The sequence below is a fragment of the Gallinula chloropus genome (assembly GCF_964237585.1).
Source record: "Gallinula chloropus genome assembly, chromosome: 14".
In the NCBI taxonomy this organism is placed as follows: Eukaryota; Metazoa; Chordata; class Aves; order Gruiformes; family Rallidae; genus Gallinula; species Gallinula chloropus.
This window is the reverse complement of record NC_140099.1, coordinates 5,314,881-5,330,980: the sequence shown is the minus strand read 5'-3', so window position 1 is coordinate 5,330,980 and position 16,100 is coordinate 5,314,881. Positions and strand designations below refer to the sequence as shown.

General features: G+C 46.2%; 2 protein-coding genes across 2 annotated transcripts in view; one reads left to right on the top strand and one right to left on the bottom strand.

Moving 5' to 3' along the window:
• BRF1 (BRF1 general transcription factor IIIB subunit) overlaps positions 1 to 16,100 on the bottom strand; it is a gene marked incomplete at its 5' end in the record, with an annotated part of 169,369 nt that overhangs the window by 76,636 nt on the left and 76,633 nt on the right. The window contains 2 exons of the mRNA XM_084270529.1: positions 6,241 to 6,334; positions 7,972 to 8,121. Coding sequence (XP_084126655.1) covers positions 6,241 to 6,334; positions 7,972 to 8,121 — 244 coding nt within the window. The remainder of the gene's footprint in view (positions 1 to 6,240; positions 6,335 to 7,971; positions 8,122 to 16,100) is intronic.
• Positions 11,750 to 14,606, top strand: BTBD6 (BTB domain containing 6). Its single transcript, XM_084270641.1, has 4 exons — positions 11,750 to 12,268; positions 12,509 to 12,599; positions 12,871 to 12,989; positions 13,216 to 14,606. The coding sequence occupies exons 1-4, from the start codon at positions 11,904 to 11,906 to the stop codon at positions 14,246 to 14,248; spliced, it is 1,608 nt and encodes a 535-aa protein (XP_084126767.1). The 5' UTR covers positions 11,750 to 11,903; the 3' UTR covers positions 14,249 to 14,606.

Here is a 16,100-nt window from a genome sequence, read left to right as displayed (position 1 = left end):
AGCAGCACGAAACAGAGCTCTCTTGTGCTGTTCCACTATATGGAAAAGCAAACAAATTTTACCTTCAGAGTATTTTTTTTTTTTAAAGAGTGAATATGAACTTAGCCTGTGCAATCAGCCTTTATGTTACCTGTTGTGAGAGGTCTTTTTAAAACATTTAGAATGTTTTATAAATGGATTGAAAAAAACCAAAACCCAACCCTAAGCTGAATATTGGCACATTGTTGGCAGAAATACATGAAAAAACTTTACTGCAAGATAAGCTGCTGGTGGTAATTAAATTCCCATGATTTTTCCCAAATTAACAATATAATTAAAACCCTAAGTAATAACTTTGATGATATCTCCATAATCTTAATTGTCATATCAATTACAAATATTCTAGTAATAGAGCAGCTGATTTGACAACTCCAACACTTGGAAACTCTGGCAAAGAAAGAGATTTACTTTTGTGCCTTAGTGAAGTACCAAAATACTGCCTTATATCCCCACTGTTTGAATTTAACATTCATCAGCACTGCCAACCGCTCTAAACCTGTGCACTCTCTCACAGAAGTTCAGAATTCACACTGAATGGGCAAACCATCACTATTTTTTATACTACAAATTTGTTAGTTTATTGCATCATCCTTCTCTCCCCATTTTTTTCCCAAGCTGTACAATGTTTCTGCATGGAAGTATGTAAACACATACCCTAAAAGTGAGACTCAATACAGAACATGTATCAGAAACGGTCATTAAATGCTTCCTACATGACAGAAAAGAAGTTTTCTGGTATCCATCAGTATGCAAATAAACAGAAGAGAAATCTCCTTATATGTAATCACTGTACTTATATACAACTTCATGTGTATTGGCAGCAATGTAAAAAAGGTATTTTTAAAACCTATATGCACGAGTCTCTTGTTACCAAGAGGACAAAATCAGAGGCGATGCAGTTCCTGTGGTGTTTTACAGCTTACAACTTCTCAGCTGAGCTGTGCTAAATTAGCCTGTGTCCCTGGCCCAGTGTAACTGTAAAGAAAAATATTTTCACTTAAACAGCTTCCAGGGTGCACTACCTGACCACATTTCTTCTTTTTGCAATGGCCTGAGAGCACACGTGCACAGACACAGACACAGACACACAGACACACACACACACACACACACACACACACACAGAGTAATTTGCTGCAAATTAATTGGCGACTGATAATTTATGGTGCTCATTTGCTGGCAACTCTTCGCCACCCTTCTAAGCATTAAAGAATGGTACCTTGAAAGATTTACGGTCCTAAACAAAAGCACCCTTTGGAGGTAGTTGCTTTTACTTGCTTACAGCAAAACAGAGATTTAAAATTATCTCAAATTGGTTAACAAAACTTTGAAAGCCCTGATTTTTCTGCAAACACATCACATTCAGTTAAGTCAGGTGCACCCTTGTGCACACAGTTAGCCCACCAATAATCCCACTGACAGGTCTCCCAGGCTATCCCAGAACTTTGCCAGTCCAAACCACTTGGAATTTTTCATTCTTGGGTTTTTTTCCCCCCTATTTAAGTGTTCACACCATGCTAATGAAACAAAATGCTTTGGCATTCCTTAAAATTTCATTTCATTAGCATGGTTCCTCCACTGTGGTCTGTCAAAAACCCTGTATGATCTCCTGGAAAAGAAAAACAGCACGCTGGTTCACTTCTTACCAGCTGCTCAGATGAGGAAACTCAAACACAGAGAAAACTGTTTACAAGATCCAAGCCCGAGTTACTGCTCATAAGATAATTACCGTATCAAAAGTACCAGACACCAAATCGTTTGGAAATGACATTTTAAAAATAGATGTTATGCACTAAAGTATATTAGGAAACTAATTAATGTATTGGCTTACTAGCTGTATGGAAGCCGGATTTATAAAAAGGAACATTGCCCAAGAAATTGGATTCCTCAAAAACAAAACCTTATTTCATTAAATCAAGCACTCCTACTTAGCAAGGTGTGCAATTCCAACCCACGTGGATTTTACTCTCCATGCTAGGAAAAATTTCTAGACATCACCTATAAGCCACTTCATTTAACTGGAGATAGAAAATATTTCTGGATTCCCTTTCTTGGGTTATCACAGCAGCCAGCTGACCTGAGATCAGAGCAGACACCACCACAAGCTCCTCTACACGAAGTAACTTGCTCAGTTTGCTGAAAGCTTCTCTCCTTTCTGCACTTCAACAAAGACTGCTACTACAGCCCTGACATACTGAGCATCCTCCATCCTTCCTCATGCCCAGACACCTTAGGTGAACAGCTCTCACTTATCAGATACCTTTCAGAGGATTTTAGCAGAGCCATTTACGAGGATTGCAGCCAAACACAGTCTCTTCCATGCCTTCCCTTCCATCCTGGACTTTGGTGTATTGGAAAACCTAACCTTATGGCCACAACCCTGCTGTTACCTTCTCTTCCCATCCTGACTCTGGACTCAGGTATTGACCTGCTCCCCTCACCTTGCCTAGGCTCCCAGAAGCCTGCTCAACTTCAGACAGCACTGGGAGCGTGGACACGAAGATCATGTGTGCTATATACTTTAGAAATGAAATACAGAAACCTGCAGGCAATACATTTCTCTCTAAGCATGAACCTTCCAATTCTTTCCAGAAAATTACCAACACCATCATTGAAAGAGCTGTAGCTGGTGCCCAGGATATGAGCAAAGGCCCCCTGTTATGAAAGTCCCTGCAGCATCTCCACCCAGCTGGGTAAATGGAGTTCCTTCATGACAAGGCTTACTTCCTCCAAAATGCTATGAGCTAATAAATGAGCTATGAGCTCATAAATGAGCCCTTTAAACCCATTCCGGCCTTTCATTCCTATTCCTTCTAAATAAAACTTTACTTCTTATGGAGTTCATCACAAATAGGGTTTTTTAATAGATAGTACTTTATGGAACAGAGAAGAAATACTTTTATGCAAAAAGCAGCTCAATTTAAAGATAGAGGAAGCTGGAGAAGTAAAATACAAGTGTTAACAAAGAGAAGCTGATTTTTATTTTTTATTTTTAAATTTAATTTCTACTGAAGAAGTGCCTAAGATCTTCAAACAGGTGTGAGGGCCACACAGATTTATACAAAGCATAATGGACAAATACCACAAATTTTTTTTCTCAGCATGGACACAACAGAATTTAGTTTGCAGAGAAAGCAAGTGACAGGTGAATAAAGAGATGAAGGGACCGAGTGAGGAAAGGTTAAAAGGCAGCAGCTAAGAAAGGTGCATCCAGCACAGGGACAAAGGTGGGGGTTAAACTGAATAAAAGGGTTAGCTTTGTTAAAAGTTAATTTCTGCTATCTCCACAGGTGATTACACAGAAAATAACAATTTGACTAATTAGTTAATATTTGTACAGTACTTTGAATATATGAAGTGATATATAAGTTAATATCATTTCAATTAGACTGGAAATGAGATAGAATTATCAGTGCATTTATTAATATTTAATATAGTCACTTTCAACAACAGCAACAAGCTTTACATTTTAATTGTATGCTTCAAAACATAAAGCTAGAAGGCCCTGTGAAGAACTACTAAGTCTTCTTACCAAGATCTTACCAAACCCTATGCATATTAAAACTAAACACATGCTTTTTTAACCAAACAGATGATTAAATTCAGAATTATTGATTCGAAGATGAATGTCTGGGTCCTTGGGCCATGCTTTGTTGCTTTTCTCTATATGATTCCCTTTATGACCAGGTCATTCATTTTCATGACCTGAATGTGAGTCACATTTTGGTGAACCTCCTCCTAAGAGCTACTCCTCCTGTAAGCAGTGGTGGAAAAGGTCACAGATTATGGGCTTGTAAGGTTTGATCTCTCCAGCTGATAGACAATAGGGTGATCAAATCCCCTTTTACACAGTTGCATCAGCTGCACTGCACAGGATGAGAGGTAGTACCCCTCTTAGGGAAGGGCTGCCACCTCTTGCTGAGGGTCTTCCTGAAGCTGTGCCAGGCAAGGTTCATATTGGGTATTACAAAAAATCTCTTCACCAAAAGGGTTGTCAAGGACAGGAACAGGTTGCCCAGGGAACGGATTGATTCACCATCCTTGGAGGTATTTAAATATGTGTGGTTGTGGTGCTTAGGGCCATGGTTTAGTCGTGGACTTGGCAGCACTAGGTTTACAGTTGGACTCAAAGGTCTTTTCTAACCAAAATGATTCTATGAAACAGGAAAACTAGCAGGGCTTCCATCGAAAGCATCACTCCTGCATCCTCAACCATGCCACTGATCAACAGAGCCCCATCCAACCCAGACTGTTGGGGGAAGGAGGCACCTTGTGCCCATACTGCCCCTTCCCTTGCAGATGTTTGCCATGGAAATCCACCATCACTGAAAGAAAATTCAGCTTTCACTGAATTTGTGGAAATTCTGTGCTTCCCCAGGCTGGAACTAAATCAAACCATAAGCAGAACCTGCAGGCTGGGAGCTTCAGTGTTTTCTGGACTCTGGTTTCACTTCAAGAGCTGTCAGGGCAAAGCCATCAGCAGTGAGTGTAGCATCCAACACTGACCACTACTGAGCACTCACCCAGCTATGCTCAACACCTTCACAACTCACAAAGCAGCAGTAGCTCTTTACAAACCAGAGTAACTATAGCAATAATTAAAAGGAAATAAAACTGTACATCAAACTGAGAAGCAAAGACATTTTTAAGAACGTGAAACAAGTGCTTATTAATTTAGACAACTTGTACCCGATGGCATTTTGAAAGGAATTCCTGAAAGAAGAGGAAAAATTGGAGTGCAGAAAAGGAGAAAAATGGCGTGCAGAAAGAGTTATTCAAAGGTATTTTTTATTTGCCTTCGTTAAATACTATATAATGTGCTCTTATTTGAAAAACATCAATCAAATTTATAGATTCGTGATAAATACAGTTGTAATTATAGCTGCCTGAAAATAATTCAGCTGTCACGTTTACCCTGTCAAAGTAAATAACGCTGTCACTTTAGTTGATGTGTGTGACTTGAGTAAACATTTCAAAGCATGAATTTTGAAGCAAGATTTCTCCGCTTGAAACAATCGCTCAAATTAATTTTCCTTCGAACTCTAATTTATTATGCTTATTTTCTTAGGAAGAACGAGCCTTTAACTATTTAATGAAGGTATCTTGAAGTAGACTGTGGGTGCATAAATCATTAATCATGCAAAACGCACATTAAAACACATGACCTGTTGACCAGAGGAAAAAAAGCATCCTTTGTGCTGCTCCATCATTACAGCTGTAGTACCTTAAAGCACTTTAAATACTTTACATTTACCCCTGTACCACCCCTGCATGGTAAGGAAATAGTATCATTCCTGTCCCTCAAATGAAGATCTGAGGCAAAAACATTCTTCATGATTAAGAAGTGAGTATTATTAACAAGTATTAGACTCGGCTGGGTGTACTTAAGCTGATCTCAGTGAGGTGGAGAGAAAGAGAGACACTAGAGGAGGTTTCTAAAGACAAACCTTGATAGAATAAACTTCAGAATTTATTGGTGGTACAAAAATTCCCAATTGGAGCCAAGAGGAATCAGGGTCATTTTTTTACTGAACCTATGGGCAAAGAAAATGTTACAACTTTTCAAACCTGAAATGAGGGAAACTGGGCAACTGCTTCATCAGAATATGGAAAATGCTACTAGACATTTTAAAGAAAAATATGCCAGGGTTTCTTGCGAAATTCCAGTTTTTAGGCTCACATGCTGCTGGTAACTCCATTTCTGACCCCTCCAGTGAACTTATCATTAGACTCGCTGAGTTGTTTTCTATTTATTAGCAGTGCAAAACTGTTGAAAATCAACATTTCACCCAAGTATTCTGAAAAGTTTTATTCCATACCAGCTAAAGAACAAGATGCTGGATTAATAAAAAAATAATAAAGCCCACAGTACAATCTCAGCTTTGAGAATCAATCAATTATTTCTTCTCAGGACATGACAATACTGTTAACATTTCCAACCCAACATTTTTTTTGCCTTAAACTCTTCACCTGTTAAATGGGCACAGTGCTCCTTACCACCTTCACTAAGCTTTTGAGGCCTTACATAAGAGGCAGGTACTTAGAAGTAACCAGCTAAAACATCTCGTGCTTATTTTACACTTATTCTTGGCACTGCTGGAAAGGAAAAGAATGTAGCTTTTTTCTGATATACATTAATTTTATACTACACCACTTTTCAGTACTGTAAACGAAAGATAAAAGCAGTAAAACTGCACTGACCTTTTCCTTAATGTAGACTCACAAACCTTGACCACCCTGATGACCTCTTTCACAGTACGTCGGAAATCATGCATTCTCGCTGCCACCAGCAGAGCTGGAGAATAAGCAGGGAAAGACAATGTCAAAAAGAGGAGAATTTCCTGAAGAAAGGCAGAAAACAGCCAGGTAACTATACCCTCTCTTTATCCCTGCCTTCAGCTAAAGTGTCCCTGAATACAAGTGATTGACTTGACTTTACAAACTTGACTTCCCACCCAGTAAGCTTAAGCTGATTGCAAATTGCACCCTGAAAAATGCTGTGCTTTAACATTTGGGAAAACACGGTCAGCTCCTTAAACACTGCACAAGAACACCTCATTGTTCACATATTTTCAAAGTTACCATCTCTTTAGCAGAATTTGCTAGCTCTGAATAAGAAGATCTCCAAGTTAACTCTTCCAGAAGCCAGAAAAGAAACACTTAATCTGCTGAAAGCTGTTATCCTCACTGCTGTCACCACTATCGCTGTCCCGAGTGCCCAAGTGCTCTCGTGCAAGACCCTCTGCACAGTGAGATAACTAGCACTGGCTGCATTTACATTCACAGGCTGATTCAGAGCACTAGCTCTGTCTTGAAGCATCACCCCCCTCCTCCTGCAGCGGCTCAGCGCACAGAACAGCTTTACGCATGCAAAAGCGATTCCTTTCAGGGGAAACTAAACCAGAGCTACGCTTCAGGTATGTGTTAAAAGTGCTCCAGTTCTTAATGGGAACAAAAGGGCTGAGCCAACAATGGGTCCTTTACACAGCTCCAAGCCACCTGTTACCTTAGCAAAGGACTGGCACAGGCCAAAGGAACAGCAGTTCACAGCACAGCGCATGAAGGCCATGTGGTGGGGATGGGGATGGATGTAGGGGACTCAGCACCACCTGCTTCCATCTATCGACCCATGGTTGCTGAATCAAGCTACCTGCTTGTGTTGATATAGGCCATGTAGGGAATCAAAGAGCAGGCTGGTCTCCCGCAGCGTCTACACTCAAATTTTTAGCAAGATGCAGTAAGAAAACTCTATTAAGAGGCTAGAAGTTTCAAAAAGATTGCATATCCTTGGGTTCCCTAAGGTTCGAGCACCATTTCTCATTCCAGCACACACATAAAAGCTCTTTAAAATAAAATAAAGCCCATACATGAACTCTGTGACTTATCTACAGTCTTCGTTAACCTGACCTCACCGGCTGGTACTGACTAACTTTTAACCTAGCCCTCCCAAACCGGCAGGTTTTTTGTATGCATCATGACAGCGATGGATCTTGGAGAAAGATGAAGAAGGAGAGGGAAATAATTTCACAGAACAGGTCAGAGAGGGCATTTCTTGCATAAGACTCCGTGGAAAAGACACAAATCAAAGTGCTTGCACTAATGGTGTCATTTTAGCCGACGAAAAAACCTTTTAGCAGCTAGAGCTTGCAGAGAGTGGGTGAGAGAGGAGTACCAGAAAGGAGGTTAACAAATCCAAAACCTCAGAAACAAAGGATCTGTGCAAGTAATGTAGCAACAAGGGCAAGAATGAAGTTTGAGTTTCAGAAACTGTTTTGATGAAGAGCTGTATGATCTGCTGCAGGTGCCTGGCAGCACAAGCCCCAGAGAGCATGGCACTGTGAGGAAATGAGGAACTCCTCACCTGTTCCCAACTCCCAGACTCTCCTGTCCAACCCACTGAGGCACAAGCAATACACCCAGCATCTGACATACCTGCTCCACAGAGCCCAGAGGGCCGGCGACCAGTGTGCATCCAGTCCCGCTTCATCCTCTGCAACAGCCTGAGCGCCGTCATGGACACCTCATGGTTCTTATCCCCAAACTCAAGCATGTGTGCAAAACGAGGAATATATAAACATGGATCTGCAACAGAAAAGAATACAGTTACCTCTAATCCTAACCTTTGATTTAGGAAACACAGTACCGGAGCAGCAGTACTGCGAGGCTGTGGTGGTTGGCTTGCTTCACGTCTCGCCCTGCAACGGGGACTGTGCCTGTGCCGCTGGGCCAGGTCCTCTGATCACTAAGCCTCAGAAGCACCTTTTTAGTTAAGCTAAAACCAAATCTTTTCTTGTTCTATAGACAGGAGACCTCTAAAGCACAGCACAAAGGTTTTCTTACACGCTTTTCAGGGTCCAAGGCTGCATATTCAAACTCCAACATGTGAGCAGTGTTGCTGGTATCAGTGAAATTATGCACAAAGCTAAACATATGCAAAAGCGTTTGCTGAATGAATACATAACTTAGGCTTAAAACTTCTAACCTCTCCTGCCCAGCAACAAGTAAGGTAACTTGCCTGTCTTGCCTCACACCTATCCACAAACTAAGCTTCAAAATAATTTAATTTCCTTAAAATCCTATGTCCCAAACACCAGTCTACTTACACTTTCAAAGATAATTCCAGCTCCTTCTCAGACTCATGCTCCACCACTATAAAATGCTGTTTATTACAGATACTGAGCCATACTCTCCATCAGCATCAATTGCTGGAACCCAATTAACGTCAACAGTGCTATGACAATTTACCTCAGCCACAGATCTGCCTGCAGACGTATAAACTTATTTCAAGTGTTGGTGTTATCAGCTTCAAACTAACCAAAAAATGTCAGTAGGGATTGTGCTTTGCCTAAACCAATTTATAATTTATCAAACAATCTCGTAAAAGCTACACTTAACACGTTTACTCTTACTTGAGGTATCAATTTCTCATTTCCTGCCAGCCTTTTATCACTTGACCGAAAATCCATGATGTACGGTAAATTGTTAACTATTAGTCTCAACTCAATTTCCTTAGCTGATCCCCTATGTGGGCACTTAAACTGATAAAGATGAAAATTCAGCTCAAAACACTGGAACAATCTTACGGATTTACAATTAATCAAAGCAGTTTCATTTAGCACCAACTTCTAACAATGATGCCCTGTTGCTATCTGTAATTACCAAGCTCACACCGTAGGTGATTACGCCTGTCAGCCCTGAAGAAACATTTAAATGAAAGCATTTATCAAGCAAAAACTTCCAAGCACATCTCCCTCAAAACTGAAGAAATGCCAGAGTGCAGTCACCTCCTAAACATAACCTGAGAAATCAAGGGTTTAGGAAAGATTAACTGATTCCCAGGATTCCTCAGCGGAGCTGTTCTCTATTTCCAAGTATGATTCAATAAAATTGCACTCAACAGAAATGGTCAATTTTAAAACACAACAATGAAAAACCCAAACCCAAGCTTTCAGGAGTGATAGCCCAGGCTTCAACAGGTGTTTAAACTGCCCTTCGCAGCCCAGGAACGCGTGGGATTGTACAAAGCCCCCACTGCTTTGCCTCCCCATCTCTCACTACCCCGAGAGAGCTCCAACTTCAGCTTCTGCCTGTGCAGAGCAGAGGGAGAAGAACCAGAGTTTTCTCTTCCGCCAGTTTCTGGAGCACTTATGCCTCTGTACTGCGGCTGTTCAGACATTTCTGCCGGCATTCATGCCCACAGGTCATTTGACAACACATTGCACATCGTTAATTGAAATTTCTGAAGCTACTGAACAGCCAGAAGATGAACATGCGGGTCACTTTTTAAGTGTAAAGCCCTAAAGAGAGGCCATAAACGGCTAGAATGCAGTGCTACCGATATATATAAATTAAAAGCAGGGCCATGGTTAACATAAACACGTCCGGCGTGGATGCAAGCGTTTGAAAACAAATTGCAAACTGTTTTTTGAAGCTGTGAAGCCCAAACGCCTTGGTTCCTGCCACGTGCCACCCAACAGGCACCACGCTCCCAGGACAGTGGCCTTTGCCTTCCAGGGAGACCCCCGGGATGGAAACCTTTGCATAGGGGTAAGCAAGCTCCAGCGGGGAGAACCCAAGGGCTTTCCGGACAGGGGGCCGCAGGGGCAGACAGCAAGGAAATCGTTGTTTTATCTTGTGGAACGAAGCAGCTGTTTTTTCTGTAGATCTCCCCTCCTCTCCCTACCCCAGCGCTGCGGCGACTTAGGACTTTTGGAAGCACCCAGATACCCCGGAGTCATTCACAGGAATACAGAAAGGCTCTGGGAAGCTGCTGAAAGGAGTGACCTCCCCACGGGACGGGTCACCGGCTCGGCAGGGCCAGGCAACGACGGGCAGGAGCCGCGCCCCGCTGCCAGCCCACCCCCACGGCTACGGGCACGGCGAGCGCGGCAGACTGGGGTCGGTCGCCGCTGAAACACCCGCGGACAGCGGGCTGGGACCCGGGCCGGGAGGCCGCGCAGAAACGGGGTGTGCCGACTTCGGGGCTGCGCAAAAAAGGGGAGGAATAAAACCCCTGCAACTTCCTTCGACTTCAGCAATCCCGCCCCGGCCTTAGCCCAGTGCCGCCGCCGCCGCTCCAGGCGCCGGCCCCGGCGGGGCAGCTGGAACGGCCAGACTTGCCCCCGCGGAGCCGCGCGGCGGGCCGCAGCGGAACGGGGCGGTGCGCGGCGCGGCGGCGCCCCCGCCCGGGCCGGCTGGGAAGGACGGTGCAAGCCCGGGGTCCTCCCCTCCTCGGTCCGCTGCGCTCCGCCCCGCCACGGGAGCCCCCGGGCCGCACGGCGGGGCCGGTCCACCGCGTCCCTCCCGCGCTCATTCCCCCTGCCGTAACTCCGGCGGGCCTTCCTCCCGCTGCCGGCTCGGCGCGGCGGGGTTGAGCGCTGCGCACGTACACACACCGCCCGCCCCCATGCCAGTCCCCGGCGCCGCGGCCGCAGCGCCCCCGGGCGGGCGCGGGGGGGCCGCGGTGGGGCCCGCGTAAGACTGACACACGGCGGAGCGGGGAGGCGGGGGGGTGGCGGCTCCCCCCCGCCGCGCCCCGGCGCTTCCCATTGGCGCGGGCGGCCGTGACGCGCGGCGCGGCGGCTGCCTATTAGGGCGGGAGGCGGAGGCAGGGCCCGGCAGAGCCGCGACGAGCCCAGCCGCGCAGCGCCGCATCCCGCCGCCGCGAGGGGAGCGCCCAGGGCAGCGCCGCCCGCCCGCCAGCCGCGGAGGAGCCGGGGCGCCCCGCGGCCAGCAACGCCCCCCCCCCTCCCCGACGCGGGCGGGAGGAGCTGCGCCGTGTGGCGGCGGCGGCGGCCGCCGCGGGGAGAGGACGAAAGTTGGTGCGAGCGGCGGGGGCCGCCCGGGAGCGGGACTGCGGAGAGCCGCCGCCTCGCCTCGGCCCGGCGCGGCCGCCGCGGATGTACCCCCGCCGGGCGGGGGAAGGACGGAGCGGAGCGCGGTCGCTGGCAGCGGGGATCGGACGGCTGGCTGCGCTTTACCCTCGCCGGGCTTAGGGCGCTCGGAGGATTTGTGGATTGACTCTGCTCCTGCCCCAGCGCCCCGGCTGGATTCGTGGGGTTGTGTCGCTGGATTGTGGCTCTTCGTGTCCTTTCTGCTTTTTCTCCTCGCGTTCCTCGGGGGACGGAACTGTCTGGCCGCCCCGCTCGGGTTGCCCACTGCAATCGTGGCAGTGCCGTGGAGGCTGGGACCCCCCGCGCCAAGCCAAGGTGAGCGCTGGCACCGACCCGAGGCAGCAGCATCCCGGTCCCTGGGAAAGAAGGTGCGTCACGCACACGCACCAAAAAGCCGCCCTGCCTTTAGAAGCGTTCCGAATATCCAGATAGCGGGACTCGCATTTGGGATTTGCTAGCTTTCTCTCGCTCATGCCACTGCCCCATGGTTGCCTCAATGGCAGGATCATGAAGTGTTTGACTTTTTTTCTTCTGCTTCCAGAGACCTTAAAGAAGTCCAAAAAGAGCGTGAGGTCAAACGGCAAGGTGCCAGGATGCTATGAGATAGTGCCCTTGTCCCTGAAGAAGAAGATGGCTGCAGAACTTTACCCTGCCAGCACCAACACCAATATCGCAAACAGTAACGCTGCCGCCGCCACCGCTGCCAACAGCAAGAAGAACGCCCTGCAGCTCCAGCAGAGCGCCCAGCCGCCCCCGCCGCCCCAGCTCCAAAACCTCAACAACAACAACTTGGAGAGCGCCAACTGGCAGTCCTTCCATCCCACGCTGCGGGAGAGGTAAGGGCCAGGCCCCGCCGGACGCTCCCCGGCCGGGAGGGAGAGGTGCCCGGCCCTGTGCACCTGCGCCGAGGCGAGGCGTGAGGGCTGGGCTGCCCTGGCGAGGGCGGCCCGGGACGGGATGGACCCACGGGGGACGCCGGCGGGAGGCTCGGGCGGCTGCGTGCCAGAGGGGCTGGGGCACCAGGTGAGGGGCTGCCCGCGGCTAACGGGGCTTCTCCCCCCTCCCCTCGCTTGCAGGAACGCGCTGATGTTCAATAACGAACTCATGGCTGACGTTCACTTCATCGTGGGCCCGCCGGGGGCATCCAAGAAAGTTCCTGCCCATAAGGTTTGTGCAGATAATTTTTGGCTCTCTAATACCGCTGCGTGTATCGCCTTCCCCCCCTTGCTTATGACGAGGCTCCATTATTATTTTTTTCTAATTACGGCTCTTGTCTAATCCCACAAGTAATTCACATACGCTGCAATTCAATGGAACAGTCTCAGTCTTCTGGCTCCACTGCAGCTTTTAACTTTTCCTAAGCGTAGCCCTTATCAAAAGCCAGCACACTCAGCTTTTACCGAGATGTATTACTGAGGCTTCTCTCTTTATTTTCCAGTATGTTTTGGCAGTTGGTAGCTCTGTCTTCTACGCTATGTTTTATGGTGATCTTGCAGAGGTCAAATCTGAAATCCATATACCAGATGTGGAACCTGCAGCCTTTCTAATCCTATTAAAGTAAGTGGCCACTACAAGTCTACTAATTACGTGGACAGAATCAAAGTAGCTTATAAAATGTATATCTCTTAATTGGCATTGTGCAATATGCACTTATTACTGTTTACTTAATGTGCTGACAAATACTGAATGTCAGTTGCTGCCAGAAAAGATGACTATAAATCAGTTTTCCATGGCCTATATATTTTTTCCTAAGAAACTATTATTTTTTTCCCCCTCCATCTAGATACATGTATAGTGATGAAATAGACCTGGAAGCTGACACAGTTCTGGCTACGCTGTATGCTGCCAAGAAGTACATCGTGCCGGCCCTAGCAAAGGCTTGTGTTAATTTTCTGGAGACCAGCTTAGAGGCGAAGAACGCTTGTGTCCTGCTGTCTCAGAGCAGGCTCTTTGAGGAGCCAGAGCTGACGCAGCGCTGCTGGGAAGTGATTGATGCTCAAGCAGAAATGGCACTGAAGTCAGAGGGCTTCTGTGAGATAGACCAACAAACACTAGAGATCATTGTAACCCGGGAGGCACTCAACACCAAGGAAGTGGTAGTTTTCGAGGCTGTTCTCAACTGGGCAGAGGCTGAATGCAAAAGGCAAGGGCTGCCGGTTACGCCGCGCAACAAGAGGAATGTATTAGGCAAAGCTTTGTACTTGGTGCGGATTCCTACCATGACTTTGGAAGAGTTTGCCAACGGAGCTGCCCAGTCCGACATCCTCACCCTTGAGGAAACTCACAACATATTCCTATGGTACACGGCCGCCAACAAACCCAAGCTAGAGTTTCCGCTGACCAAAAGAAAAGGACTTGTACCCCAGCGATGCCACCGGTTTCAGTCGTCCGCCTACCGCAGCAATCAGTGGCGGTACCGCGGGCGCTGTGACAGTATTCAGTTTGCTGTAGACAAACGGATATTTATAGCAGGACTGGGGCTGTATGGGTCCAGCTGTGGCAAAGCTGAGTACAGCGTCAAAATCGAACTGAAGCGCTTAGGAGTTGTCCTTGCTCAGAACCTGACAAAGTTTACCTCCGACGGCTCCAGTAACACTTTCTCTGTGTGGTTTGAACACCCCGTGCAGGTTGAGCAAGACACGTTTTACAATGTAAGTGCGATTCTCGACGGGAACGAACTCAGTTACTTTGGGCAAGAGGGAATGACTGAAGTGCAGTGCGGGAAAGTGACCTTCCAGTTCCAGTGTTCCTCGGACAGTACTAATGGAACTGGAGTACAAGGAGGACAAATACCTGAGCTCATTTTCTATGCATGATGCATTTCACCTTGATTGTATTCCAGTACTGCAATGATGCACAGTGAGGGAGGGATTTTCCCAGTTTTCCTACGAACTTTGCAGCAGTATGGAATGCTACGCTACTTACCTATCTGCTACATCAGGCTATACAAAATAAGTGAAGGAATGCTCTTGAATTTAATCTTATTTTATTTATTCATAAGCTATTTGACTTAATTATTAAGACTGCACCAAGCAGACAAATGTTAAAAGTTGCACGTACTGTGCATTTATTTTGTATATAGATAACTAACTTGCAGACTGCAGCTGACTTAAACAGAATGTTCTAAACTAGAGCAGTTTACAAATCTGTGAAATATAAAACATTTTTACTTGCCCTAAATCCTGTGTACTTGATGATTGCTGATCTTATGCTATGGCTTGTGTCTGTTAATTCATCTATAGTCAGAGGGGTGACAAGGCTGTTGGTCATCCCCTACTACACAAGGCAGTAGCTAGCATGGTGAAAATGAAGGTTCCCTTGCCTTGCACCTGAGACCATCCAGCAGCAGCTTGTAGTCCCTTGCTTTATGAAGGAAAATGACAGCTAGGGAAGCTCAGGAGTTTTGTGTGTTGCCCAGGCTTAAGGTAGACAAACCCTGACTGTAATCCAAGCTGATCAATATCATGCTGCTCACATGCATCTTGTGTCAAGCTCCAGCCTGCCCAGCAAACAGTAACACTGGCACTTGGACCTGTCAAGCTGTACCCCAAATGACTGAAGTCAAGACCTAGAGCTGAAGCTTGAACCCTGTAGCTGCAATTAGCTGCGGATCTATCCCAGAGCTGTAATAGGGGCAGCTGCTACCTAAATGCACTGCCCATCCCCTCAGGAGCAGACATGAGAGAAATACTTGCACTCAGAGCTTAAAGTTTACTCAAAATTACACATTAGACATAAGCCACTTCAACAACAGCTGCTGGGTCTTTCTTCTCCCTCTATTATTATTTAAAAAAATACATAACCCTATCAGCAGTCATTTGTACTACTTCTACTGTTCTCAGAGTGATAAAAGTGTTTTTCTCAAGTGTCTGACAATCACTACAACTGAGACAATTAGAAATACCGTTTTGTATAAACATCTCATCTTGTAACAACCTTGGAAAGAATACTCAAACACCAGTATAAACCAATATTTTTTCTAAGTGTGACAAGTACCTCTATGTTTAATTTAGAAGGGTTTTCTGTTTGCCTTTTCTTAAGCTGCTTTAATTTTCACCTTGAAACTAAGCTGCAATACAAATTCTGCCTGTTCTCTCAAACAAGAGAGTAATGAAAAAAGGCAGCAATCAAGTTAATAAAAGCAAGAGCTTTTTGCCAGACATCAAGCTATGCTAACGAAGCCAGCATGCCCCAATGGCTGATAGCTGTGCCTGGCCACATAGTATTTGGATGCTGTTGGGACAATGTTCAATATGTGAGCTGCTGGTTCTCGTGCTGCAAAGGCAGCTCTGGGCCCAGCTGAGTACATCTGAAGGGGTGTGCGTGTGGGGTGTTCTGGAACACAAAGGCATCTGATTCTCTCAGTATAGATTAAGGAGAGTGGGAGTGAGAGTGGGTAAAGATACAGGAAGAAAATTCCTACACAGAGGTGGGTAACAATCACAAGACCTCTCTATAAACGCACTCCTTTGACTGGAATTGGCATGAATTCCCTTGGCTTAAAAGCCAGAGCCTAGACAACAGCTTTTTTTACCCTTTTGACGGGTTAAAACCCACCCCTCCTATCACTGTGTTACAATTTCTGTGATGACTTACTAATAAGTTACTCACATACTTGGAAAAAGTTGCTCCTCGCTTTCCATCAAGCTACTTGTATTTCGAGCACTC